At 41.0% G+C, this 26709-nt stretch overlaps 1 protein-coding gene across 1 annotated transcript in view; it reads left to right on the top strand.

The window, feature by feature from the left end:
• LOC132419366 (formin-2-like) overlaps window positions 1-26709 on the top strand; it is a 312831-nt gene that overhangs the window by 270448 nt on the left and 15674 nt on the right. Inside the window, exon 16 of the mRNA XM_060003288.1 lies at window positions 12488-12637. Coding sequence (XP_059859271.1) covers window positions 12488-12637 — 150 coding nt within the window. The remainder of the gene's footprint in view (window positions 1-12487; window positions 12638-26709) is intronic.

Genomic DNA, 26709 nt, shown 5'->3' with positions numbered 1-26709 from the left:
ATATCCACAAAATAACTTGTTAGGATTTTTATTGGAATTACATGAATCAAATTAAGTTGGGAAGAACTAGCATCTTTACAATATTGACTATTCCTACCCATGTTCATAGACTAGCTCTCCATTTATTTAGATCCTATTTGATTTTTTTTATCAGAGTTTTGTAATTTTCCTCATAGATATTATATCTGTAGTTAGATTTATGCCTTAGTATTCCATGTTTTTTGTGCTATAGTAAATTATATATTTTTTAATTTCAAAACTTAATTGTTCAATGCTGGTGTATAAGAAAGCAATTGACTTTTGTATATTGACCTGTATCCTTCAACCTTCCTATATTTGTTTATAGGTTCCAGGAATTATTTTGTAGATTCTTTGGCATTTCTATATAAACATATTCATCTGCAGATAAAGACAGTTTTATTTCTCCCCTCCCAATCTGTATGCCTTTTATTTACTTTTCTTGTCTTGTTGTATTAGCTAAGACTTCCAGTATGGTGCAAATAGAAGTGAAAGAGGGCGCCCTAGCCTTATTACCACTATTAGGAGGAAAGCATTCAGTCTCTTACTATTCAGTATGGTGTTAGCTCTAGGGTTTTTTGTAGATGTTCCTCCTCAATTCAAGGAAGTTCTCTATTCCTAGTTTGCTGAGAGTTTTTATCATGGTGTTAGATTTTGTGAAATGTTTTTCCTGCACCAGTTGATATCATTACATGATTTTTTTCGTTTAGCTTGTTCATGTGGTAGATTACATTTTTTTATTTGAATATTGAACCCATCTTGCATAACTAGAATAAACATCACTTGTCATGGTGTAAAACAATTTTTATTCATGTTGAATTCTATTTGCTAGTATTCTGTTGAGAATTTTTGTATCTATGCTCAAGAGACATATTGGCCTGTACTTTTTTTCTTGTAATGTATTTATCTTGTTTTGGTATTAGGCAATTGCTGGCCATATAGAATGAGTTAGGAACTCTTTCTTCTGCTTCTAATTTCTGGAAGAGATTTAACTTTTCTATAAAGATTTGGTAGAAAACTCACTAGAAAAACCACCTAGATCTTATGGTTTCTTTTTGGAAGGTTATTAATTATTGACTTAATTTATTTAATAGATGGAGATGTCTGAAGAAAGTTTTAGTAGCTGATGTCTTTCAAAGAATTGATATATTTTATCTAAGTTATCAAAATTGTTGGCAAAGAATTATTCATAACATTCCTTTAAATGTCCATGGGATTAATAGTGATAACCCTTCTTTCATTATTTACATTACTAATTTGTGCTTTTTTCTCTTATTTCTTTAGTTAACCTGACCAGAGGTTAATCAATTTTATTGATCTTTTCCAAAAATCAGCTTTTTGTTTTGCTGATTTTTCTCCATTGTTTTTCTTTTTTTCTAGTTCATTTATATCTGCTCTAATTTTTACTTCTTTTCTTCTGCTTGCTTTGAGCTTAAATTGTATTTTTTACTCTAGTTCTCTAAGGTGAAATCTTACTGATCTTAGAAGTTTCTTCTTTTCTAAGAACATTTTATGCTATAAATTTTCACCTGAGTTCTTTAACTACATCCTACAAATTTTGATATGTTGTACTTACAGTTCAAAACATTTTCTAATTTCCCTTGAGATATTTTATTTGACCTGTGAATTGTTTAGAAATGATTTGGAGGCTTTGGAATATGGGTAAGATGACAGAGTAGGAAGACACTGAGCTTACTTCCTGCCATGGACACACCAAAATTACAGCTATTTACAGAACATCTACTGATGAGAAAAACTGAAAGATGAGGAGAAAAGAGCTTCTACAACTAAAGATATAAAGAGGGAGCCAGAAAGAGGCAGGTAGGAGGGGCAGAGATGTGGTATAGTCAAGACCCATACCCCCGAGTGGCTGACCCCAAAGAGGAGAATAATTACAATGGCAGAGGTGTTCCCCAAAGGGTGAGGAGACCAAGCCCCATCCTGTGATCCCCAGCCTGGGGCTCCTGCACCAAGAAGACAAGCCCCCAAAATGTTTGGCTTTTTTTTTTTTAACATCTTTATTGGAGTATAATTGCTTTACAATGGTGTCTTAGTTTCTGCTTTATAACAAAGTGAATCAGTTATACATATACACATGTTCCCATATCTCTTCCCTCTTGCGTCTCCCTCCCTCCCACCCTCCCTATCCCACATCTCTAGGTGGTCAGAAAGCACCGAGCTGATCTTACTGTGCTATGTGGCTGCTTCCCACTAGCTATCTATTCTACGTTTGGTAGTGTATATATGTCCATACCACTCTCTCACTTTGTCACAGCCTACCCTTCCCACTCCCCATATCCTCAAGTCCGTTCACTAGTAGGTCTGCGTCTCCATTCATGTCTTACCCCAAAGTTCTTCATGAAGTTTTTTTTTCCTCTTAGATTCCATATATATGTATTAGTATACGGTATTTGCTTTTCTCTTTCTGGCTTACTTCACTCTGTATGACAGACTCTAGGTCCATCCACCTCACTACAAATAACTCAATTTCATTTCTTTTCATGGCTGAGTAATATTCCATTGTATATATGTGCCACAACTTCTTTATCCATTGATCTGTCGGTGGACACTTTGGTTGCTTCCATATCCTGGCATTGTGAATAGAGCTGCAATGAACATTGTGGTACCTGACTCTTTGAATTACGGTTTTCTCAGGGTATATGCCAATACTGGGATTGCTGGGTCATATGTTACTTCTACTTTCAGTTTTTTAAGGAACCTCCATACTGTTCTCCATAGTGGCTGTATCAATTTACATTCCCACCAGCAGTGCAAGAGTGTTCCCTTTTCTCCACACCCTCTCCAGCATTTGTTGTTTCTAGATTTTTTGATGATGGCCATTCTGACTGGTGTGAGATGATATCTCATTGTAGTTTTGATTTGCATTTCTCTAATGACTAATGATGTTGAGCATTCTTTCATGTGTTTGTTGGCAATCTGTATATCTTCTTTGGAGAAATGTCTATTTAGGTCTTCTGCCCATTTTTGGATTGGGTTGTTTGTTTTTTGTTATTGAGCTGCATGAGCTGCTTGTAGAGTTTGGAGATTAATCCTTTGTCAGTTGCTTCACTTGGAAATACTTTCTCCCATTCTGAGGTTTGTTTTTTCGTCTTTTTTTATGGTTTCCTTTGCTGTGCAAAGGCTTTTAAGTTTCACTAGGTCCCATTTGTTTATTTTTATTTCCATTTCTCTAGGAGGTGGGTCAAAAAGGATCTTGCTGTGATTTATGTCATAGAGTGTTCTGCCTATGTTTTCCTCTAAGAGTTTAATAGTGTCTGGCCTTACATTTAGGTCGTTAATCCATTTTTATCTTATTTTTGTGTATGGTGTTAGGGAGTGTTCTAATCTCATACTTTTACATGTACCTGTCTAGTTTTCCCACCACCACTTATTGAAGAGGCTGTCTTTTCTCCACTGTATATTCTTGCCTCCTTTATCAAAGATAAGGTGACCATATGTGCATGGGTTTATCTCTGGGCTTTCTATCCTGTTCCATTGATCTGTCTTTCTGTTTTTGTGCCAGTACCATACTGTCTTGTTACTGTAGCTTTGTAGTATAGTCTGAAGTCAGGGAGCCTGATTCCTCCAGCTTCATTTTTCGTTCTCAAGATTGCTTTGGCTATTCTGGGTCTTTTCTGTTTCCATACAAATTGTGAAATTTTTTGTTCTAGTTCTGTGAAAAATGCCAGTGATAGTTTGATAGGGATTGCATTGAATCTGTAGATTGCTTTGGGTAGTAGAGTCATTTTCACAATGTTGATTCTTCCAATCCAAGAACATGGTATATCTCTCCATCTATTTGTATCATCCTTAATTTCTTTCATCAGTTTCTTATAATTTTCTGCATACAGGTCTTTTGTCTCCTTAGGTAGGTTTATTCCTAGATATTTTATTCTTTTTGTTGCAATAGTAAATGGGAGTGTTTTCTTAATTTCACTTTCAGATTTTTCATCATTAGTGTACAGGAATGCCAGAGATTTCTATGCATTAATTTTTTATCCTGCTACTTTACCAAATTCATTGATTAGCTCTAGTAGTTTTCTCGTACCATCTTTAGGATTCTCTATGTATATATCAGGTCATTTGCAAACAGTGACAGCTTTACTTCTTTTCCAATTTGTATTCCTTTTATTTCTTTTTCTTCTCTGATTGCTGTGGCTAAAAGTTCCAAAATGATGCTGAATAAGAGTGGTGAGAGTGGGCAACCTTGTCTTCTTCCTGATCTTAGTGGACATGGTTTCAGTTTTTCACCATTGAGGACAATGTTGGCTGTGGGTTTGTCATATATGGCCTGTATTATGTTGAGGAAAGTTTCCACTATGCCTACTTTCTGCAGGGTTTTTATCATAAATGGGTGTTGAATATTGTCAAAAGCTTTCTCGGCATCTATTGAGATGATCATATGGTTTTTCCCCTTCAATTTGTTAATATGGTGTATGACATTGATTGATTTGCGTATATTGACGAATCCTTGCATTCCTGGAATAAACCCTACTTGATCATGGTGTATGATCCTTTTAATGTGCTGTTGGATTCTGTTTGGTAGTATTTTGTTGAGGATTTTTGCATCTATATTCATCAGTGATATTGGCCTGTAATTTTCTTTTTTTGTGTGACATCTTTGTGTGGTTTTGGTATCAGGGTGATGGTGGCCTTGTAGAATGTGTTTGGGAGTGTTCTTCCCTCTGCTATATTTTGGAAGAGTTTGAGAAGGATAGGTGTTAGCTTTTCTTTAAATGTTTGATAGAATTTGCCTGTGAAGCCATCTGGTCCTCGGCTTTTGTTTGTTGGAAGATTTTTAATCACAGTTTCAATTTCAGTGTTTGTGATTTGTCTGTTCATATTTTCTCTTTCTTCTGTTTCTTCCTGATTCACTCTTGGCAGGTTGTGCATGTCTAGGAATTTGTTCATTTCTTCCAGTTTGTCCATTTCATTGGCATAGATTTGCTTGTAGTATTCTCTCATGATCTTTTGTATTTCTGCAGTGTCAGTTGTTACTTCTCCTTTTTCATTTCTAATTCTATTGATTTGAGTCTTCTCCCTTTTGTTCTTGATGAGTCTGGCTAATGGTTTATCAACTTTGTTTATCTTCTCAAAGAAGCAGCTTTTAGTTTTATTGATCTTTGCTGTCATTTCCTTCATTTCTTTTTCATTTATTTCTGATCTGATATTTATGATTTCTTTCCTTCTGCTAAATTTGGTTTTTTGTTTTGTTTTGTTTTTCTTTCTCTTATTGCTTTTGGTACAAGGTTAGGTTGTTTATTCGAGATGTTTCCTATTTCTTAATGTAGGATTATATTGCTATAAACTTCCCTCTTAGAACTGCTTTTGCAGCATCCTATAGGTTTTGGGTCGTGTCTCCATTGTCATTTGTTTCTAGATATTTTTTTATTTCCTATTTGATTTCTTCAGTGATCACTTCGTTATTAAGTAGTGCAACATTTAGACTCCATGTGTTTATATTTTTACAGATCTTTTCCTCTAATTGATATCTAGTCTCATAGCATTGTGGTCGGGAAAGATACTTGATACGATTTCAATTTTCTTACATTTACCAAGGCTTGATTTGTGACCCAAGATATGATCTATCCTGGAGAATGTTCCATGAGCACTTGAGAAAAATGTGTATTTTGTTGTTTTTGGATGGAATGTCCTATAAATATCAATTAGGTCCATCTTTTTTACTGTATCATTTAAAGCTTGTGTTTCCTTATTTATTTTCATTTTGGATGATCTGTCCATTGGTGAAATGGGGTGCTAAAGTCGCCTACTACGAATGTGTTACTGTCGATTTCCCGTTTTATGAGTGTTAGTATTTGCCTTATGTATTGCGGTGTTCCTATGTTGGGTTCATAAATATTTAGAATTGTTATATGTTCTTCTTGGATTGATCCCTTGATCATTATGTAGTTTCCTTCTTCATCTCTTGTAATAGTCTTTGTTTAAAAGTCTATTTTGCCTGATATAAGAATTGGTACTCCAGCTTTCTTTTGATTTCCATTTGCGTGTAATATCTTTTTCCATCCCCTCACTTTCAGTCTGTATGTGTCCCTTGGTCTGAAATGGGTCTCTTGTACACAGCGTATAGATGGTTCTTGGTTTTGTATCCATTCAGCCAGTCTCTGTCTTTTGGTGGGAGCATTTAATCTATTTACATTTAAGGTAATTATCAATATGTATGTTCCTATTCTCATTTTCTTAATTGTTTTGGGTTTTTTATTGTAGGTCTTTTCCATCTCTTCTGTTTCTTGCCTAGAGAAGTTCCTTTAGCATTTGTTGTAAAGCTGGTTTGGTGGTGCTGAACTCTCTCAGCTTTTGCTTGTCTGTAAAGGTTTTAATTTCTCCATCCAATCTGAATGAGATCCTTGCTGGGTAGAGTAATATTGGTTGTAGGTTTTTCTCCTTAATCATTTTAAATATATCCTGCCAGTCCCTTCTGGCTTGCAGAGTTTCTGCTGAAAGATCACCTGTTAATCATATAGGGATTCCCTTGTGTGTTATTTGTTGTTTTTCCCTTGCTGCTTGTTGTTGCTATGTTTTCTTTGTATTTAATTTTTGATAGTTTGATTAATATGTGTCTTTGCTTGTTTCTCCTTGGATTTATCCTGTATGGAACTCTCTGTGCTTCCTGGACTTGATTAACTATTTCCTTTCCCATGTTAGGGAAGTTTTCAACTATAGTCTCGTCAAATATTTTCTCAGTTTTTTTTCTCTTCTTCTTCTGGGACCCCTATAATTCGAATGTTGATGTGTTTAATGTTGTCCCAGAGGTCTCTGAGACTGTTCTCAGTTCTTTTCATTCTTTTTTCTTTATTCTGCTCTGCAGTAGTTATTTCCACTATTTTATTTTCCAGGTCACTTATCCGTTCTTCTATCTCAGTTATTCTGCTATTGGTCCCCTCTAGAGTATTTTTAATTTCATTTATTGTGTTGTTCATCGTTGCTTGTTTCCTCTTTAGTTCTTCTAGGTCCTTTAAATGTTTCTTGCATTTTCTCTCTTCTATTTCCAAGATTTTGGATCATCCTTACTATCATTATTCTGAAATTTTTTTTCAGGTAGACTGCCTATTTCCTCTTCATTTATTAGGTCTGGTGGGTTTTTACCTTGCTCCTTCATCTGCTGTGTGTTTTTCTGTCTTTTAATTTTTCTTATCTTACTGTTTGGGGGTCTCCTTTTTGCTGGCTGCAGGATCGTAGTTCCCGTTGTTTTTGGTGTCTGTCCTCAGTGGCTAAGGTTGGTTCAGTGGGTTGTGTAGGCTTCCTGGTGGAGGGGACTAGTGCCTGTGTTTGAGGCTGGATCTTGTCTTTCTGGCGGGCAAGTCCAGGTCTGGTGGTGTGTTTTGGGGTGTCTGTGGACTTATGATTTTAGGCAGCTTCTCTGCTAATGGATGGGGCTGTTTTCCTGTCTTGCTAGTTGTTTGCCATTTGGTGTCCAGCACTGCAGCTTGCTGATCGTTGAGTGAAGCTGGGTCTTGGCGTTGAGATGGAGATCTCTGGGAGATTTTCGCTATTTGATATTACGTGGAGCTGCAAGGTCTCATGTGGACCAGTGTTCTGAAGTTGGCTCTCCCACTTCAGAGGCACAGCACTGACTCCTGGCTGGAGCACCAAGAGCCTTTCATCCACATGGCTCAGAATAAAAGGGAGAAAAAGTAGAAAGAAAGAAAGAGGATAAAATAAAATAAAGTAAGATAAAAAATAAAGTAATTAAAATAAAAAATAATTATTAAGAAAAAAAATTTTTAAGTAAAACAAAACAAAACAATTAGATGGACAGAACCCTAGGAGAAATGGTGATAGCAAAGCTATACAGACAAAATCTCACACAGAAGCATATACATACACACTCACAAAAAGCGCAAAAGGGGAAAAAATAATATATATTGTTCTGAAAGTCCACCTCCTCAATTTGGGATGGTTCATTGTCTTTTCAGGTGTTCCACAGATGCAGGGTACATCAAGTTGATTGTGGAGATTTAATCCGCTGCTCCTGAGGCTGCTGGGAGAAATTTTTCTCTACTTTGTTCGCACAGCTCCCGGGGTTCAGCTTTGGATTTGTCTCTGCCTCTGCGTGTAGGTCGCCTGAGGGTGTCTATTCTTTCCTCAGACAGGACGGGGCTAAAGAAGCAGCCGATTCGGGGATTTGGCTCACTCAGGCCAGGGGGAGGGAGGGGTACGGGGCGAGCCTGTGGCGGCAGAGGCCGGCGTGACGTTGCACCAGCCTGAGGTGCGCCGTGCGTTCTCCCAGGGAAGTTGTCCCTGGATCCCGGGACCCTGGCAGTGGCAGGCTGCACAGGCTCCCTGGGAGGGGAGGTGTGGATAGTGACCTGTGCTGGCACACAGGCTTCTTGGTGGCGGCAGTAGCAGTCTTAGCATCTCATGCCCGTCTCTGGGGTCTGCACTGTTAGCCACGGCTCGCGCCCATCTCTGGAGCTCCTTTAAGCAGCGGTCTTAATCCCCTCTCCTCGGGCACCAGGAAACAAAGAGGGAAGAAAAAGTCTCCTGTCTCTTTGGCAGGTCCAGACTTTTCCCTGGACTCCCTCCCGGCTAGCCGTGGTGCACTAACCCCTTCAGGCTGTGTTCACGCCACCAGTCCTCTCCCTGCGCTCTGACCGAAGCCCAAGCCTCAGCTCCCAGTCACGCCCACCCCGGCGGGTGAGCAGACAAGCCTCTCGGGCTGGTGGGTCGGCACCGATCCTCTGTGCGGGAATCTCTCCACTTTGCCCTCCGCACCCCTGTGCCTGCGCTTTCCTCCGTGGCTCCGAAGCTTCCCCCCTCTGCCACCCGCAGTCTCCGCCCTTGAAGGGGCTTCCTAGTGTGTGGAAACCTTTCCTCCTTCATGGCTCCCTCCCACTGGTGCAGGTCCCCTTCCCTATTATTTTGTCTCTGATTTTTCTTTTTCCCTACCCTGGTTCGTGGGGAGTTTCTTGCCTTTTGGGAAGTCTGAGGTCTTCTGCCAGCATTCAGTGGGTGTTCTATAGGAGCAGTTCCACGTGTAAAAGTATTTCTGATGTATCTGTGGGGAGGAAGGTGATCTCCACGTCTTACTCTTCCACCATCTTCCCTCTCCCCCAAAATGTTTGGCTTTGATGACCAGTGAGACTTACTTTCAGGAGACCCAGAAGGCTGTGGGAAATAGAGCAGTAATTTGAAAGAAGCCAGGGTCAGACCCACCTGCTGATCTTGTAGAGCTTCCTGGAGAGGCAAGAGGCAACTGGAGCTGACCCTGGGGACATAGGCAAAAGGAGTCAGATGTAGAAAGAAAAATATCATATGATTTCACTTATATGTGGAATTTAAAAACAAAACAAATGAACAACATAACAAAGAGAAGCAGAGTCATAGATACAGAGAAAAAACAGGTGGTTGCCAGAAGGGAAAGGTTGGGGGAAGAGAAAAATAGGTGAGGGAGATTAATAGGTACAAACTTAAGAGTTGCAAAATAAATGAGTCACAGGTATGAAATGTACAGTGTGGGGAATATAGTCAATAACTATATCAATGACTATGTAATATATTTCTGTGTAACTAGACTTATGGTGGTGATCATTTTGGTATGTATAGAAATACTGAATCACTGTGTCATGTAATAGGAACTAACATAGTGTTGTCAATCAATTATACTGCAAACAAACAAACTCAGAAAAAGAGAACCAATTTGTGGTTACCAAAGGCAGGGGGTGGGGGGATGGGAATTGGATGAGGTTAATTAAAAGGTACACATTCTAGGGAAGTAATGTACCACATGATAAATACAATTAATCCTGCTGTATCCTAAGCGTTCTCATCACAAGGAAAAAAAATTTTAATATTTCTTTAATTTTGTATCTATATGAGATGGTGGGTGTTCACTATACTTACTGTGGTGTCACTTCATGATGTTTGCAAATCAAATCACTTTGCTGTACACCTTAAACAGATACAGTGCTGTGTGTCCATTATATCCCAATAAAACTAGAAGAAAGGGTAAAGAAATGATTTGGACAGTTAGTTTTACTGGTATTGACTTCTAATTTAATTCCATGGTGGTCAGAGTGCCTACTTTGTATGATTTCAGTTCCTTTCCCTCTTTCCCTCACCCCACATAACTATGAGACAACACCAGGACCTTTATATAAATTAAAACTGATGTCAGTATATCAGTCTCAGAGAGGGATCAAAATGGCAGAGTAGGAGGACATGGAGCTCACCTCCCTACACAAACACATCCAAAATACATCTACAAGTGGAACAAAACTACTATATATAAATATATTAGCAACAAGAACCTATAAGTTCCCTGCATAGCACTGGGAACTATATTCAATATTTTATAATAACCTATAATGGAAAAGAATCTGAAAAAAATAACTGAATCACTATGATGTAAGCCTGAAACTAGCACAATACTATACTTAAACTATACTTCAATTAAATACACACACACACACACACACACACGCGTGTATGTGTGTGTGTGTGTGTGTGTGTCTTGGGGCCAGCAGGCAGCACCACAGTGGGGTGACCACCTTACCTGTTGTCCCTACTCATTGACACAGTTTCTCTTACTTTACTCAGAAGGCAGTTTGCAGTAGCTCCTGCCAAGAGAGTTCCTCTCACTTTCAGTGTTAAGTGTATTGTTTCTGGGTAAGATGTTAATATTAGGAGAAGGTGAGTGGAGGCCATACTTGAACACTATCTTTTCAACTTTTCTGTAAATCTGAAGTTAATACAAAGTAAGGCCATGAAATAGGTGATCATTACCTCAGCTGTCTCCTATAATTGAGAGTTTCATAAAGGGAAAATGGAAATAATACATTTAATTCAGTTTGCATCGGTTTAACCTAAAGGAGTAAAAGAAAAGCTCTGTTAGTAATTTCTCATTCTTAAGTTCAAGTAAACAGGACAGTAATGGTTCCATTATTTTAGGACATGAGAATGAAAATTGCTAAAAGTTGTAGGTTTAGATCAGAGACTCTTGCAAGAAAGTAGTGAAGGTGGCCTATGAAGCCAGATTTCAAAACAAGTGAGGACAGAGGAGCATTGAATTATAAGCAACTGTATATAAATCATGGTGTCTTTCAGTGAGTCTGCATGGATGAGAGAATATTTATAGATGCAGAAATCTTCATATGCTCTTAGGATCAGAAGGAAAACCTAGTAATAAGAGATTTCGGATGCTGGAAATAGACAATGGATTTGATACTTGCCTAAAGGAAGTAGGGGTAGGTAGATTAAAGACCATACAGGTGAGGAACTTGGCTGTGATTTAGAGATGGTAAACAAAATGTACAGTGATCATCATGCACTCATCACCCAGCAGTTCCTGACTTGGTTTCATCTACACCCCTGCCCACTTGCCGCCTCCCATATTGTTTGTGAAGCAAATCCTCAACAGGTATAATTTCATCCATATATATTTTAATATGTGTCGCTAAAAAATCCCCTTTAAAAAATAACAAGCACCAGTTTTACCACTAAAAATAATAATAATCCCTAATGTCACCAAATACCCAGTCTCTGTTCGAAAGTCCAATTAGTTCATATATGTAAGAAATGATTTTATTTTCTTACAGTTTATTTGAAGCAATATATAAAGAAGTTCAAACCATTATAATCAGACAATATCTCTTAAGTCTTTATAATAGACTTTTTTTTCCCTTTACATTTAGGTATTGAAGAATCTAGATCATTTGTCCTTGACTTAGTTCTGGCTGTTATAAGAAAATACCATAGACTGGGTGGCCTAAACAGTGAACATTTACTTCTCACAGTTCTGGAGGCTGGGAGGTCCAGGTCAAGGTGCAGCATAAATCTACCACTTACTAGTTGTATGTTCTTTGTCAAATAACCCTTTGAAACCCTTCTGAGTGTCATGTAGTTGTAATATGAAGCAGCCTCGATGGCACCTTCTGGAGATGGGCACTGCCACCCACTGTCACGATGCTGGCCGCCCTGCTGGTACCCACTCATTGGTGCTGCCATGATCTCCAGTGGGAGCCTCTGTCAGTATCTCCCGGGGCTGTTGCTTTTTTTTCCCATCAGCAATGTAGGAAGCCCATAGTATAGAAGCAGTATAATACACGTATAGAGACATATTAGTTTGGGGACAAAGAGCCGATATTTCATTTGTTTAGAGTCTAGAAGGAAAGTATAGACCCAACACTTCCCTTATGTCCCAACTTGATTACAGGTTCATTTCTGAAATAGGTTGGACACATAGTGATTAATTTTGCAAATGGTTGGACCAGGGATAGCTACCAGTATATGGAGGACTCTTGTCAGCTGCTAACATCTGAGTCCAAAAACCCTAACATGAATCCTTAAGAGAACTACTGTTGGTGCCTGAGGAGTTGAGTCCTCTTGGTAATAATAACTGCATGAATGAAATCAGCATTTGGATGGGGAAAGAATATCCCATGTTGGAAAGTAATCATAGCTTTTATACGTGTGTGTGTGTGTTTGTGTGTGTGTGTGCATGCTTTGACAGCTTTTTGGAGACTACAGCCTATTTCTTCATGAGACCAAAAATTGGAGAGAAGGAAGTGTCCCCAAATGTTTTCTTCAGTATCTGGCATGAATTCAGCTCCGACTTTAAAGACTTTTGGAAGAAAGAAAACAAACTTATTCTACAAGAGAGGTAGGTGTTTTTCATTTACACAGTGGCATTTTGAAACATGTTTTCTCGGGTGTGGCCAATTAGGGATTGCCAACTTTTATAGCCTGAATGACAAATTAGGTTCTAACTCTGGGTCTCCAGTCTGAGAGGGTGCTGAGATCAGACAGTATTTGCAGCCTGAGTAAGAAAAGTCAGCACAATGGCTGTGATGCTACAAAGGACAGCTAGAGTGATGGTTTGCCAGGACCACCTTCTGGTAAAACAGCTTCTGTGATGAGGAGGCCACACAGAAGCAAACAAGGTAAGAACAAGAGTGAAAGAACACTGCCGAGATGACAAACCCACTCACTTCAAAAGACCATAAGGTAAGACGAATCAGTTTGGTTTTATTTTTGTTCAATTCATTAGATACTGTCAAAATTTCACCATTCATATCAAAATTTCTCCCAGGTGTCACCAAGAAACTGATGATCAATATTTTTTAAAAGATTTTTCAAGAATCTTATCAGATCATATCACGTTTCCTAAAGTAAATTCTTTCAGGAATGAAGGGAAGTTTCTCTTCTTAAGTACATGAAATAGAGTCTCTGTCACTTGATTATGAAGGTCACAGAGGTGTCCTGTTACCAAGTCAGGAAGCAGGCTGGCCCATGCACGGCAGCATCCCGAAGTAGCTGGATCTGGAGGGAGAAGGAAAAAGGAAAAGGAAACCAAACCCTAATCCTGAACCAGTTGGTGTGCTTTCCAACATCCTGGCCCTAACAAGGACTTTGCTTTAGAAAACTTACCTCCTAAGGGACTTTATTCATCAGAGCACAAAATTCCACAGTTTTCTGCTTATCATCTTCATTTTGGTCTTGCTTACATACAAAACCACGCTCGCCTGCCTAGTCTTCATCTGTAAGTAGATTCTCATCCATCCTTAAATCAGGTGAAGTTAAATGCGGACACGTCCTGAGCATGTGGACTGTGCCTGGCTTGTGCTCACTCACAGAATTACCTACCTAGAACCCAGGCTCCATCAGAGAAGGGAGTCTGCTTCAGCGAACAATGGATGCAAAAAGAGAGCAGTCTGAGCAGAAGGAAAACACTGAGCTTATTCTAAACACATCACCAGGAGTTAACATAAAAGATGAGATGTTAGAAGTCCATGCGGGTGAGACAGGAGGGAGAATCGTGTAAACACGGCACATTTGAACCACCGTTCATTTCTTTCAGACTTAGCTGTATGTTTCCAGTTTTTCACCCAGCAAGGCTTGCTCAGTTTGGACAACGGTGAGGAGGAAACTGGTTTTAACGTCAGCATGTCACAGACAACCTCCCTTCCTGACGCCACTACTCCCCACGTGCCTTCTTCAGCTCTGATCTAAGCCTGGGCCCCTAAAGGGACTGGGGCTCGTTCACACTCAGGAACAAAATGGAAGGATCAGTGTTTCACTTTGCGAGGGAGCTGAGACGATCCTGATGAGAGTGGACATGGTGGGATATAGGCATGGACAGGGCAGGAGTGAGGAGACTGGTGTTGGGGGGCAGCTGCCCTGAGGGCACATGATGAGGAAGTGAATTGCATCAGAGGCCGCAGGCCCTGTGGAGGTGGCTCTGGAGGTCCTGGCGCGAGATGGCAGGGGGACTGTCATTTGAGCTCCCATTACTGCGTGGCTTGTAGGGAAGCTGCTGAGAGGCCCCCGTGGAGGTGATGTCGGGAAGGACCAGCCATTTGCAGCCTGTGCTCTCTGAGATAGAGTTGTGTTACCAGGCAACACTATGGTTAACAGTCCACTGTTTATGATAGTTGATGCATTGGACATGCCCACTGAATATCTCATAAAATCAACCCAATCCTTTTTTTATACTTCATCCTTTGCTAAAAAAAAATTACGATGGGCTTTTTGAGTCACCCTTGGTGACTTCACTTTCAACTTGGCAGTGCTGTGAACTGGCATGTGACAGGTGCTCTCCACTGCACACTTCTCATTTTCCTAAATCATTTGCTTTTAGTGAAAGGCTAAGGAAGAACATGTGGCAGGTGAGAGAGCATCTTTGCCCTCTGACTTCCAAACTATATTACGTCTCTTGGCAAAGAGACTGGTTTGAAAAGTAAGACTGTTGGTCTGAATTGTTTGTAGCAAAATTTTGTCCCTTTCCTTAGTGGAAAACCAGCCACAAAATTTCAAGGAAACAGTGCGAAATAAAAACGGCGGGCCTGTTATTCAAAAAGTATTAAAAATTTCAAGACAGCAAACTGTTAAACCAAGTGCAGAGCCCTGAGAGGGGGCCCTGTGTGCTGCACAAATGCCCACCCTTGAAGGCAGCCTTGCCCTGGTGTAAGCTTGCTGGCACGTGCTCTGCAGTTAGGTGAAAGGGTGTTTCAGGAATGCTCCGATGCCCCCAGACATGTACAGGACACAGGGTGCAGCCAGTGGAAGGGTTAAACCCCTGACACACCGATGTCAGTGTGAGCAAGGCTTCACGTGACATGTGCTTCAGACGGGATGCTCTCCCCAACCTGAGTGTTCCCTCCTCTTCTCCTGTGATATGTACTGGCTGCATATTTTCATAGTCCTGTACTGCTCTTACTTTATACCATGACTTCTTCCATGTTTGCATTTGTCTTTGTTTCTCGGACATGGTGTTTTGTGTCTTCTTTTTCAGTGTCGCTCTCAGGGCCTCTAGGCCACAGTGCCCCCTTTTGGTGTTTCCATACATATTTGCTGATTTGACTTGTCACATTGTATTTGACGCAGACACGGAAATAAGAACTTAGTCTAGTAAAGTAATGAACGTGTTTTCTTAGGTAATTTAAGTTTGCCACTGGAGGTAATAAAAACCCCACTCCAAACACTGGAAGCAAAAAGAGAGACTTTGTTTAGACGGTCAAACCACAGAAGAGCAGGATGGAAGGTGGCTGTGGGTGCCTGAGTGTGGAAATCCTAACTAACCACAGCTGTGCAGGGCAGGCTGAGGGGGCTGTTAGTCAGGTGTGTCTCTACCTGCCGGCCGCCACCTGTCTTTTAAATGGCCCCTCCTCCTCCTCTCCTCTCTCTCCTCCTCTCTTTATCTCTCTCGTCCTCACTCTCTCACCCTCTCTCCCCTTCCAGCACCCTCCCTCCCACCTGCTCCGTACTCCAGCCTAAGTTCCAGGCCAGGCTGTTTCTTTATGAGTGGACCCCTGGCCATCAGTCCAGCCATGGCTCACATTCTCCTAACTCAGGAGGAGAGGGCATTCTCTACCCTGTAGATTAATTCCAGGGAGGAACTCCAGAGGAGTTGTGTTCATCTTTGGATCAGCCACAGTGGCCAGAGGCATGGATACCGTGGTTGGTTCAGTGGTTCACAGACGTAGTCCTGCAGCCAGAGGGGAGTGTTGCCATGGTCGACAGTCTCGTTCTCAGCACTGTCACTGGAGTTAGGGAGAGCAGTTGCCCAAAGAAAGTAAATAATAATCTACTAGCCCTAATTTATTAAGCCTTTAAAGGTAACCTGTGTAACTAGCAGAATGCCCTAGCATGGTAGAAATAACCCAAAAGGTGGTTTAATGGTGTGGTTGAAGTTTTCTTTTCTGTTCAAGTTTTCCTTGCTCTAATTTGGAAAGTATACATTGAATAATATGTTTAAGGTTGTAAATACTCTATAAAATGTCCTCATCCCATTCTTTCTAATTGGTGGCTGAGTACAGAGTGGTAGTAACATATTTTCTGACTTTTCCTAATGACTCGCATGAGTGAGTAGATGTATTTCTTGAAATGGTGAACTTCTAGTCTATGGTGAAAAGGTCTGCTGTCCTTCTCATTGATGTGGTGTGGAAAACATGAGCATTTGAGTTAGCTCTCCCTCTTGCCCACTTGAGTCTTAGGAAGGCATGCTTTCTTTTTTTTTAAAGAGTTTTTTGATGTGGACCATTTTTAAAGTCTTTATTGAATTTGTTACAGTATTGCTTCTGTTTTGTGTTTTGGTTTTTTGGCCACAAGGCATGTGGGAAGCTTAGCTGCCCCACAAGGGATGGAACACGCAGCCCCTGAATTGGAAGGTGAAGTCTTAACCACTGGACTGCCAAGGAAGTCCCAAGGCATGGTTTCAAAGTCAGCAAAATGGAGACAGTAATACCTGTTTTGCAGTGAGACTGTGTAACTAAATGAGGTTATATATTAGAGTATGTAGCACAGTGTCTCCATGCTAGATGCTCAGTGGCTGTTTCTCCATCATTTAATATAAAGTCCTGATCATGACAACACACAAGGTCATGTGACATTCTGGTAAGGCGTGTTAAGAACACATCTTTATGAGACCTGAACCAAGATGCTGGAGTAGAAGGATGTGCTCTCACTCCCTCTTGTGAGAACACCAGAATCACAACTAGCTGCTGGACAATCATCGATAGGAAGACACTGGAACTCATGAAAAATGATACACCACATCCAAAGATACAGGAGAAGCCACAATGAGATGGTAGGAGGGGTGCAATCACAGTAAAATCAAATTCCATAACTGCTGGGTGGGTGACTCAGAGACTGGAGAACACTTATACCACAGAAGTCCATCCACTGGAGTGAAGGTTCTGAGCCCCACATCAGGCTTCCCAAGCTGGGAGTCTGGCAACGGGAGGAGAAATTCCTAGAGAATCAGACTTTGAAGTCTAGTGGGATTTGATTGCAGGACTTTGACAGGACTGGGGGAAACAGAGACTCCACTCTTGGGGGTCACACACAAAGTAGTGTGAGCATCGAGACCCAGGGGAAGGAGCAATGACCCCAGGGGAGACTGACCCAGACCTACCTGCTAGTGTTAGAGGGTCTCCTGCAGAGGCGGTGGGTGGCTGTGACTCACCGTGGGGACAAGGACACTGGCAGCAGAAGTTCTGGGAAGTACTCCTTGGTGTGAGCCCTCCCAGAGTCTGCCTTTAGCCCCACCAAAGAGCCCAGGTAGGCTTCAGTGTTGGATTGCCTCAGGCCAAACAACGAACAGGGAGGGAACCCAGCCTCACCCATCAGCAGTCAAGCAGATTAAAGTTTTACTGAGCTCTGCCCACCAGAGCAACAGTCAGCTCTACCCACCACCAGTCCCTCCCATCAGGAAACTTGCATAACCCTCTTAGATAGCCTCATCCACCAGAGGGCAGACAGCAGAAGCAAGAAGAACTACAATCCTGCAGCCTATGGAACAAAAACCACATTCACAGAAAGATAGACAAGATGAAAAGGCAGAGGGCTATGTACCAGATGAAGGAACAAGATAAAACCCCAGATAAACAACTAACTGAAGTGGAGATAGGCAACCTTCCAGAAAAAGAATTCAGAATAATGACAGTGAAGATGATCAAGGGTCTAGGAAAAAGAATGGAGGCAAAGATCGAGAAGATGCAAGAAATGTTTAACAAAGACCTAGAAGAATGAAAGAACAAACAGAGATGAACAATACAGTAACTGAAATGAAAACTACACTAGAAGGAATCAATAACAGAATAACTGAGGCAGAAAAATGGGTAAGTGACCTGGAAGAGAGAATGCTGGAATGCACTGCTGCTGAACAGAATAAAGAAAAAAGAATGAAAATAAATGAACACAGCCTAAGAGACCTCTGGGAAATTATTAAACACAACAACATTCACATTATAAGGACCCCAGAAGGGGAAGAGAGAGAGAAAGGACCCGAGAAAATATTTGAAGAGATTATAGTCGAAAACTTCCCTAACATGGGATAGGAAATAGCCACCCAAGTATGGCAAGCGCAGCGAGTCCCATACAGGATAAATCCAAGGAGGAACACGCCGGGACACATAGTAATCGAATTGACAAAAATTAAAGACAAAGAAAAATTATTGAAAGCACCAAGGGAAAAATGACAAATAACATACAAGGAAACTCCCATAAGGTTAACAGCTGATTTCTCAGCAGAAACTCTACAAGCCAGATGGGAGTGGCATGATATACTTAAAGTGATGAAAGGGAAGAACCTACAAACAAGATTATGCTACCCAGCAAGGATCTCATTCAGATTTGAAGGATAAATCAAAAGGTTTACAGACAAGCAAAAGTTAAGAGAATTCAGCACTACCAAACTAGCTCTACAACAAAAGCTAAAGGAATTTCTCTAAGTGGGAAACGCAAGAGAAGAAAAGGACATACAAAAACAAACCCAATGGGCTTCCCTGGTGGCGCAGCAGTTGAAAGTCTGCCTGCCGATGCAGGGAACACGGGTTTGTGCCATGGTCTGGGAAGATCCCACATGCCATGGAGCGGCTAGGCCCGTGAGCCATGGCCACTGAGCCTGCACATCTGGAGGCTGTGCTCTGTAACGGGAGAGGCCACAACAGTGAGAGACCCGCATACCAAAAACAAAAAACAAACAATTAAGAAAATGGTCATAGGAACATACATATCGATAATTACCTTAAAGGTGAATGGAATAAATACTCCAACCAAAAGACACAGGCTTTCTGAATGGATACAAAAACAAGACCGATATATATGCTGTCTATAAGAGACCCACGTCAGACCTAGGGACACATACAGACTGAAAGTGAGGAGATGCAAAAAGATAGTCCATGCAAATGGAAATGAAAAGAAAGCTGGATTGCAATACTCATATCAGATAAAATAGACTTTAAAAGACAGAATGTTACAAGAGACAAGGAAGGACACTACATAATGATTGAGGGATCAATCCAAGAAGAAGATATAACAATTATAAATATATATGCACCCAACATAGGAGCACCTCAATCCATAAGGCAACTGCTAACAGCTATAAAAGAGGAAATCGACACTAACACAATAATAGTTTGGGACTTTAACACCTCACTTACACCAATGGACAGATCATCCAAAATGAAAATAAATAAGGAAAGAGAAGCTTTAAATGACACAATAGACCGGATAGATTTAATTGATATTTACAGGACATTCCATCCCAAAACAGCAGATTACACTCTCTTCTCAAGTGTGCATGGAACATTCTCCAGGATAGATCACATCTTGGGTCCCAAATCAAGCCTCAGTAAATTTAAGAAAATTGAAATCATATCAAGCATCTTTTCTGACCACAACACTATGAGATTAGAAATGAATTTCAGGGGAAAAAACATAAAAAACACAAACACATGGAGGCTAAACAATACGTTACTAAATAACGAAGAGATCACTGAAGAAATCAAAGAGGAAGTCAAAAGATACCTAGGGACAAATGACAATGAAATAACGATGATCCAAAACCTATGGGATGCGGCAAAAGCAGCTCTGAGAGGGAAGTTTATACGTTTACAAGCCTACCTAAAGAAAGAAGAAAAATAACTGAAATAGAAACAAAGAAAACAATAGCAAAGATCAATAAACCTAAAAGATAGTTCTTTGAAAAGATAAACAAAATTGTTAAAGCATTAGCCAGACTCATCAAGAAACAGAGGGAGAGGACGCAAATCAATTAAATTAGAAATGAAAAACAGAAGTTACAACAGACACCGCAGAAATACAAAGCATCCTAAGAGACTACTACAAGCAACTCTATGCCAATAAAATGGACAAACTGGAAGAAGTGGACAGATTCTTAGAAAGGGATAACCTTCCAAGACTGAACCAGGAAGAAATAGAAAATATGAACAGACCAATCACAAGTAATGAAATTGAAACTGTGATTAAAAATCTTCCACAAAACAAAAGTCCAGGACCAGAAGTCTTCACAGGTGAATTCTATCAAACATTTAGAGAAGAGCTAACACCTATCCTTCTCAAACTCTTCCAAAAAATTGCAGAGGAGGAAGCACTCCCAAACTCATTCTATGAGCCCACCATCATCCTGATACCAAAACCAGACAAAGATACTACAAAAAAAGAAAATTAATGACCAATATCATTGATGAATATAGCTGCAAAAATCCTCAACAAAATACTAGCAAACAGAATCCAACAACACATTAAAAGGATCATTCACCACGATCAAGTGGGATTTATCACAGGGATGCAAGGATTCTTTAATATATGCAAATCAATCAGTGTGATACACCATATTAACAAATTGAAGAATAAAAACCACATGATCATCTCAATGATGCAGAAAAAGCTTTTGACAGAATTCAACACCCATTCATGATAAAAACGCTCCAGAAATTGGGCATAGAGGGAACCTACCTCAACATAATAAAGGCCATATACGAGAAACACACAGCAAACATCATTCTCAATGGTGGAAAACTGAAAGCATTTCCTCTAAGATCAGGAAAAGGACAAGGATGTCCACTCTCACCACTATGATTCAACATAGCTTTGGAAGACCCAGCCACAGCAGTCAGAGGAGAAAAAGAAATAAAATGAATACAAATTGGAAAAGAAGAAATAAAAGTGTCACTGTTTGCAGATGACATGATACTATACATAGAGAATCCTAAAGATGCCACCAGAAAACTACTAGAGCTAATCAATGAATTTGATAAAGTTGCAGGATACAAAATTAATGCACAGAAGTCTCTTGCATTCCTATACACTAATGATGCAAAATCTGAAAGAGAAATTAAGGAAACACTCCCATTTACCATTGCAAGAAAAAGAATAAAATACCTAGGAATAAACCTACCTAGGGAGACAAAAGACCTGTATGCAGAAAATTATAAGACACTGATGAAAGAAATTAAAGATGATAGCAACAGATGGAGAGATATAGCATGTTCTTGGACTGGAAGAATCAATATTGTGAAAATGACTATACTACCCAAAGCAATCTACAGATTCAATGCAATCCCTATCAAATTACCAATGGCATTTTTTACAGAACTAGAACAAAAAGTCTTAAAATTTGTATGGAGACACAAAAGACCCCGAATAGCCAAAGCAGTCTTGAGGGAAAAAAAACAGAGCTGGAGGAATCAGGCTCCCTGACTTCAGACTATACTACAAATCTACAGTAATCAAGACAATATGGTACTGGCACAAAAATAGAAACATAGATCAATGGAACAAGATAGAAAGCCCAGCGGTAAGCCCACACACCTATGGTCAACTAATCTATGAGAAAGGAGGCAAGGATATACAATGGAGAAAAGACTGTCTCTTCCATAAGTGGTGCTGGGAAAACTGGACAGCTACATGTAAAAGGACGAAATTAGAACACTCCCTAACACCATACACAAAAATGAACTCAAAATGGGTTAGAGACCTAAATGTAAGACCGGACACTATAAAACTCTTAGAGGAAAACATAGGAAGCACACTCTTTGACATAAATCACAGCAGGATCTTTTTTGATCCACCTCCTAGAGTAATGGAAATAAAAACAAAAATAAACAAATGGCACCTAATGAAACTTCAAAGCTTTTGCACAGCAAAGGAAACCATAAAGAAGATGAAAAGACGACCCTCAGAATGGGAGAAAATATTTGCAAACAAATCAATGGACAAAGGATTAATCTCCAAAATACATAAACAGCTCATGCAGCTCAATATTAAAAAAACAGACAACCCAATCCAAAAATGGGCAGAAGACCTAAATAGACATTTCTCCAAAGAAGACATACAGATGGCCAAGATTAGAGAAATGCAAATCAAAACTACAATGAGGTATCACCTCACACCAGTTAGAATGGGATTATCAGAAAATCTACAGACAACAAATGCTGGAGAGGGTGTGGAGAAAAGGGAACCCTCCTGCACTGTTGGTGGGAATGTAAATTGATACAGCCACTATGGAGAACAGTATGGAGGTTCCTTAAAAAACTAAAAATAGAATTATCATATGATCTAGCAATCCCAGTACTGGGCATATACCCAGAGAAAACCATAATTCAAGAAGACACATGCACCCCAATGTTCATTGCAGCACTATTTATAATAGCCAGGTCATGGAAGCATCCTAAATGCCCATCGACAGACGAATGGATAAGAAAGATGTGGTAAATATATACAATGGAATATTACTCAGCCATAAAAAGGAACGTAATTGAGTCATTTGTTGAGACGTGGATGGATCTAAAGACTGTCATACAGAGTGAAGTAAGGCAGAAAAGGAAAAACAAATATCGTATATTAACGCATGTATGTGGAACCTAGAAAAATGGTACAGATGAACTGGTTTGCAGGGAAGAAGTTGAGACACAGATGTAGAGAACAAACCTATGGACACCAAGGGGAAAGCTGCGGCGGGGGGGGTGGTCGTGTGATGAATTGGGCCATTGGGATTGACATGTATACACTGATGTGTATAAAATATATGACTAAAAAAATCACATCTGTAAATACAAGGCATTATTGTGACTCAGTTGCTTTCTTCGTTGGTAAAATGTCTTGATTCTGAGTCCAAGTTGAGCTTTTGTTTGACAGCGTTCATGTGACCTATCACTTCTTATTTACATTATGCTCTACTCTTGTTTTGATGCTTCAGACAGCTGACCCATTGGTTTTGTCGTGAGTCCGAAAAAATATTTCTTCATATACTTGCAACTAGGCTTGTACACTTGTTAATAAGAAATTCTTCTTCAAAGAAATTTGGACTAGTTATTACTGAGCAACACAAAACATATGAAAAATAACTTTAAAAAAATGTCAGCTCGACTCTGTCCAGAATATGGGGACAAACTGACGTGAACGGTGCCCAGCCTCTCCCCAAGGCCTCACAGAGCACAGTGTCCATGCGTGAGGACCCAGGTGACCCATGTCTTATCTCCAGGAAGTCATCAGCATCACCAAGCCACGTGGGGGCCCAGGGGAGCTCGGACGACTTAGCACAGGGTACTAGGGACACTTGTGCTTTTCCACCGTGATGGAGGAACTGTGGTCCTTGGGGAGACAATTTCACTGCCCGCTTTTGCTCTGTTGTAGCCAGACTCAGTTTTCAGGCAGAGTCCAGCTTGTGATGTGTGGTCATCCTCTCATTCCATGTTAAGTGTCCAGGCACAGGAGACCCTCAGTCATTTGATGAAGGCCCCGTCTCCCTGGAGCTGACAGCCTAGCCTTGGTGAGGTGTCACAGGAGGGGGAAGCAAGAGGGGCATCAGTGCCTCCAGAATTATTCTTTGCACACAGATCTGAGTCAAGTAGGAGCTTCACAGGTGGTCCTAGGAGGGGAGGATGTCCTAAACTAGGAAATTGGGCTCTGGCACCCGGGCTTCAAGCCCCATCGTGTGCAGTGCAGCCTATCACCATTTCACTTGTAGTCAGCTTAAGACTTTTAAAAAATACTTATTTATTTATTTGGCTGTGCCAGGTCTTAGTTGCAGCATGTGGGATCTAGTTCCCTGACCAAGGATGGAATCCAGGCCCCCTGCATTAGCAGCACAGAGTCTTAACCACTGGACCACCAGGGGAGTCCCAGCTTAAGCCATTTTGATTTCATAAATCAGTGGTGACATTAGTAAGAGTTGTGTTTAAAGTGCTGTCTAACTTAATTTGCTGGTTCCCTTTATTCTGAGGCAGGTGGTCTTTGAGGAACCAGGAGAAAGGGCAGCTACTCCTCCAGCTGCACGAGCGTGTGTTAGTCAGGTCTAGTCTCTGCCCAGCTGGTCTGTGGTTGGAAGGAAAGCGTGTGAGTGTCCGGCCTTAGGAGGGTACACGTTAGACCAGAGGCACCTCATACACTGAGCTGTGTGTTCAGGTTCAAAGTATGATGTCATCAGAGTAGAAGGAAGCAACCACTTTCAAAGCAACTGAAAATAAACCTGAGCTAAGGAAAGAGGCTTATTATTCTGTAGTCATGTGTTTGTTGGACACATAAGTGGAACTGCCTCTTGGACCTCTGCCCAGCACTGTCACATTGGAGCAGTACGTGAAGTTGGCCAACCGCTTACCCATTAAATTCAGGCATCAGTTTCTACAGGAACGACCCATAAAGCAACCCTCTTCCTAGTTCTGACCCCTGTAGTGGGAACCTTGGAAGGAAATTGACAAACAAGACAAGACAGTGCAAATGGTCCCTGAGAATATGTAGGGAATGTGACCTAGGCTCATTAAAGGAGTAATTAATATGCATTAAGATGTAGTAGGAGGGCTTCCCTGGTGGCGCAGTGGTTGACAGTCCGCCTGCCAATGCAGGGGACACGGGTTCGTGCCCCGGTCTGGAAGGATCCCGCATGCCGCAGAGCAGCTGGGCCCGTGGGCCATGGCCGCTGGGCCTGCGCGTCCGGAGCCTGTGCTCCGCGGCGGGAGAGGCCACAACAGTGAGAGGCCCACGTACCGCAAAAAAAAAAAAAAAGGTGTAGTAGGAAATTAAATTCATGAATTTATTAATTCAACAGTTATTTATGCGCTACTCTGTGGTCGGCAAATTCCCTGGCCATGTGGATCTTACCCTCTAGTGAGAGATGCAGACAATAAAAAAGTAAACACGCACATTTTAAAATTATAGGTTGAAATTAGCACTATGTGGAAAGTAAACAGTGAACCATTTTTGCACAATAAAAAGCAGAAGAGTTTCATTTAGAAAGTTTGGTCGGAGGAGGCCTTTCTGAAGGGGCAACATTTACGTTGACACCTAAAGAATTTGAGACTGGTGTAGGGGTACGGTGGTGAGCCTGGCAGGTAGAGGTGCAGGAAGGTCACAGCAGCCTGGCAGAAAAGACTGACTGATCTCCAGGTCATGAGGTGAATCTGAGGAAACAGGCAGGGGCCTGACCGTTCCGACCCTTGCAGTCATGGTAAGAGGCTGACTTTTATCATGGGTGCAGTAGAAGGCCATCACAGAGCTTTTGAAAGAGGACAACCTGAGATGATTCATGCAGAGAAAAGATGGTTGGTGCAATGGGTAGGAAATTGGACGGTGGTATTGAGAAGCAAGTTAGGAGTTACTGAGGAAACTCCTCAGTAACCTGAGGTGACCCAGGTGAAAGGTGTGATATTCTGCACTAGGAGAGGCAGCAGAGGAGACGGGAAGAGGGTGCTGGGATCCTACACACGCGCGTTAGCACAGGTTCCTGGCTGGGGCAGCTCTGGAGGTCAGAAAAGTCTAGTCTCAGCTCCATGAATGATGAGCTTATGTTAACCAGACCTTAGAGATCAGGAAAGTGAGCTTCCCCCTTTCTTCTCCTAAAGTGATTTACAAGGTCTGAAACCCTGGGTATCAGGAAATTTACTTTCTAAAGCTTAGTTCTCCAAAAATGATGTAAAATCCTAAGGTGAAGGTTAGATGGAAAAAATCTATGCATTTGCTTCATCTTTCCGTGTTCCAAGAGATCTTTTTAAATTTTGGAAAATCCTGTCTCTAAGCCTCATGTTCAAAAATGGAAGAAAGTCACCTTAAATGTTGTGGTTCCAACTCCCAACAGACAGCTGGGGCCAAGAGTCAAGAAAATAGCTTTTCCACAGACTTTTTTGCTTTAAAAGGATTTAAACCTTGTTGCACCTTCTGCTGAGTTTGCAGAGGCTTGTAATGGTATTTGAGCAATTATTCATTTCCCTTCAGCATTTGCTAAAAATATTTTTTGGTGTCTTAGCGAAGTTTGTCATAAAACTGTCTTGGCAAAAAATATGCTTCATGGAGTAAAGATATTTAAGATTACCTGTTAAAAATAACATCGTGCAGCTTATATGAGCTGCAGCTAGCTCCTACAACAAGCTATATCTTTACCAGCAAGCCATTATTTGGGGGTCATTTAAATTTCTTTAGGAGCCTCTCAAACAATGTGATGGTTATAACCTGCTGGAGGAGGGGGCCAGACCTGTTCGATTTGTCCAACGCCGATTTCTTAGGTTTGTATGGACTTCTGCCGGAGCCTGGATTTTTTAGGTAGTGACAAATGCCCCTGCATCCACCCCCATGTGACGTCTTCCTGGCTGACTCGGAGCCCCCGGTAGAGGAGCCCACTGACCGGGCACCCTTCCTCCTGTCCGCTTTGGGACTTCTCCCTCAGACACGGGGGGGGCGCGGGTAGTGCAGAGAAATGGAAGGTGTTCCTTCTACATTTAAAAATTTGGGATCGTGGGGTCAGTAATGAGTACTCAAAGCTAGTCGTGAGAGATGGAGGTGGGCGAGATCGTCCCCAAGATGTAGGCGTTCGTCTCTACAACAGGTTTGCAGCTGATGGCAACATTAGACTCAGACATTGCAGCATCATTTTATTGGACAAAGAGCAGTCAACTCACTGGTTTTGCCTGCTAAAATCTGGTTAACATTTAAGAAGCA

The sequence above is a fragment of the Delphinus delphis genome, unplaced genomic scaffold, assembly GCF_949987515.2.
Source record: "Delphinus delphis unplaced genomic scaffold, mDelDel1.2 scaffold_189, whole genome shotgun sequence".
NCBI classification, from domain to species: domain Eukaryota; kingdom Metazoa; phylum Chordata; class Mammalia; order Artiodactyla; family Delphinidae; genus Delphinus; species Delphinus delphis.
This window is presented reverse-complemented; position numbering and strand designations above follow the sequence as displayed.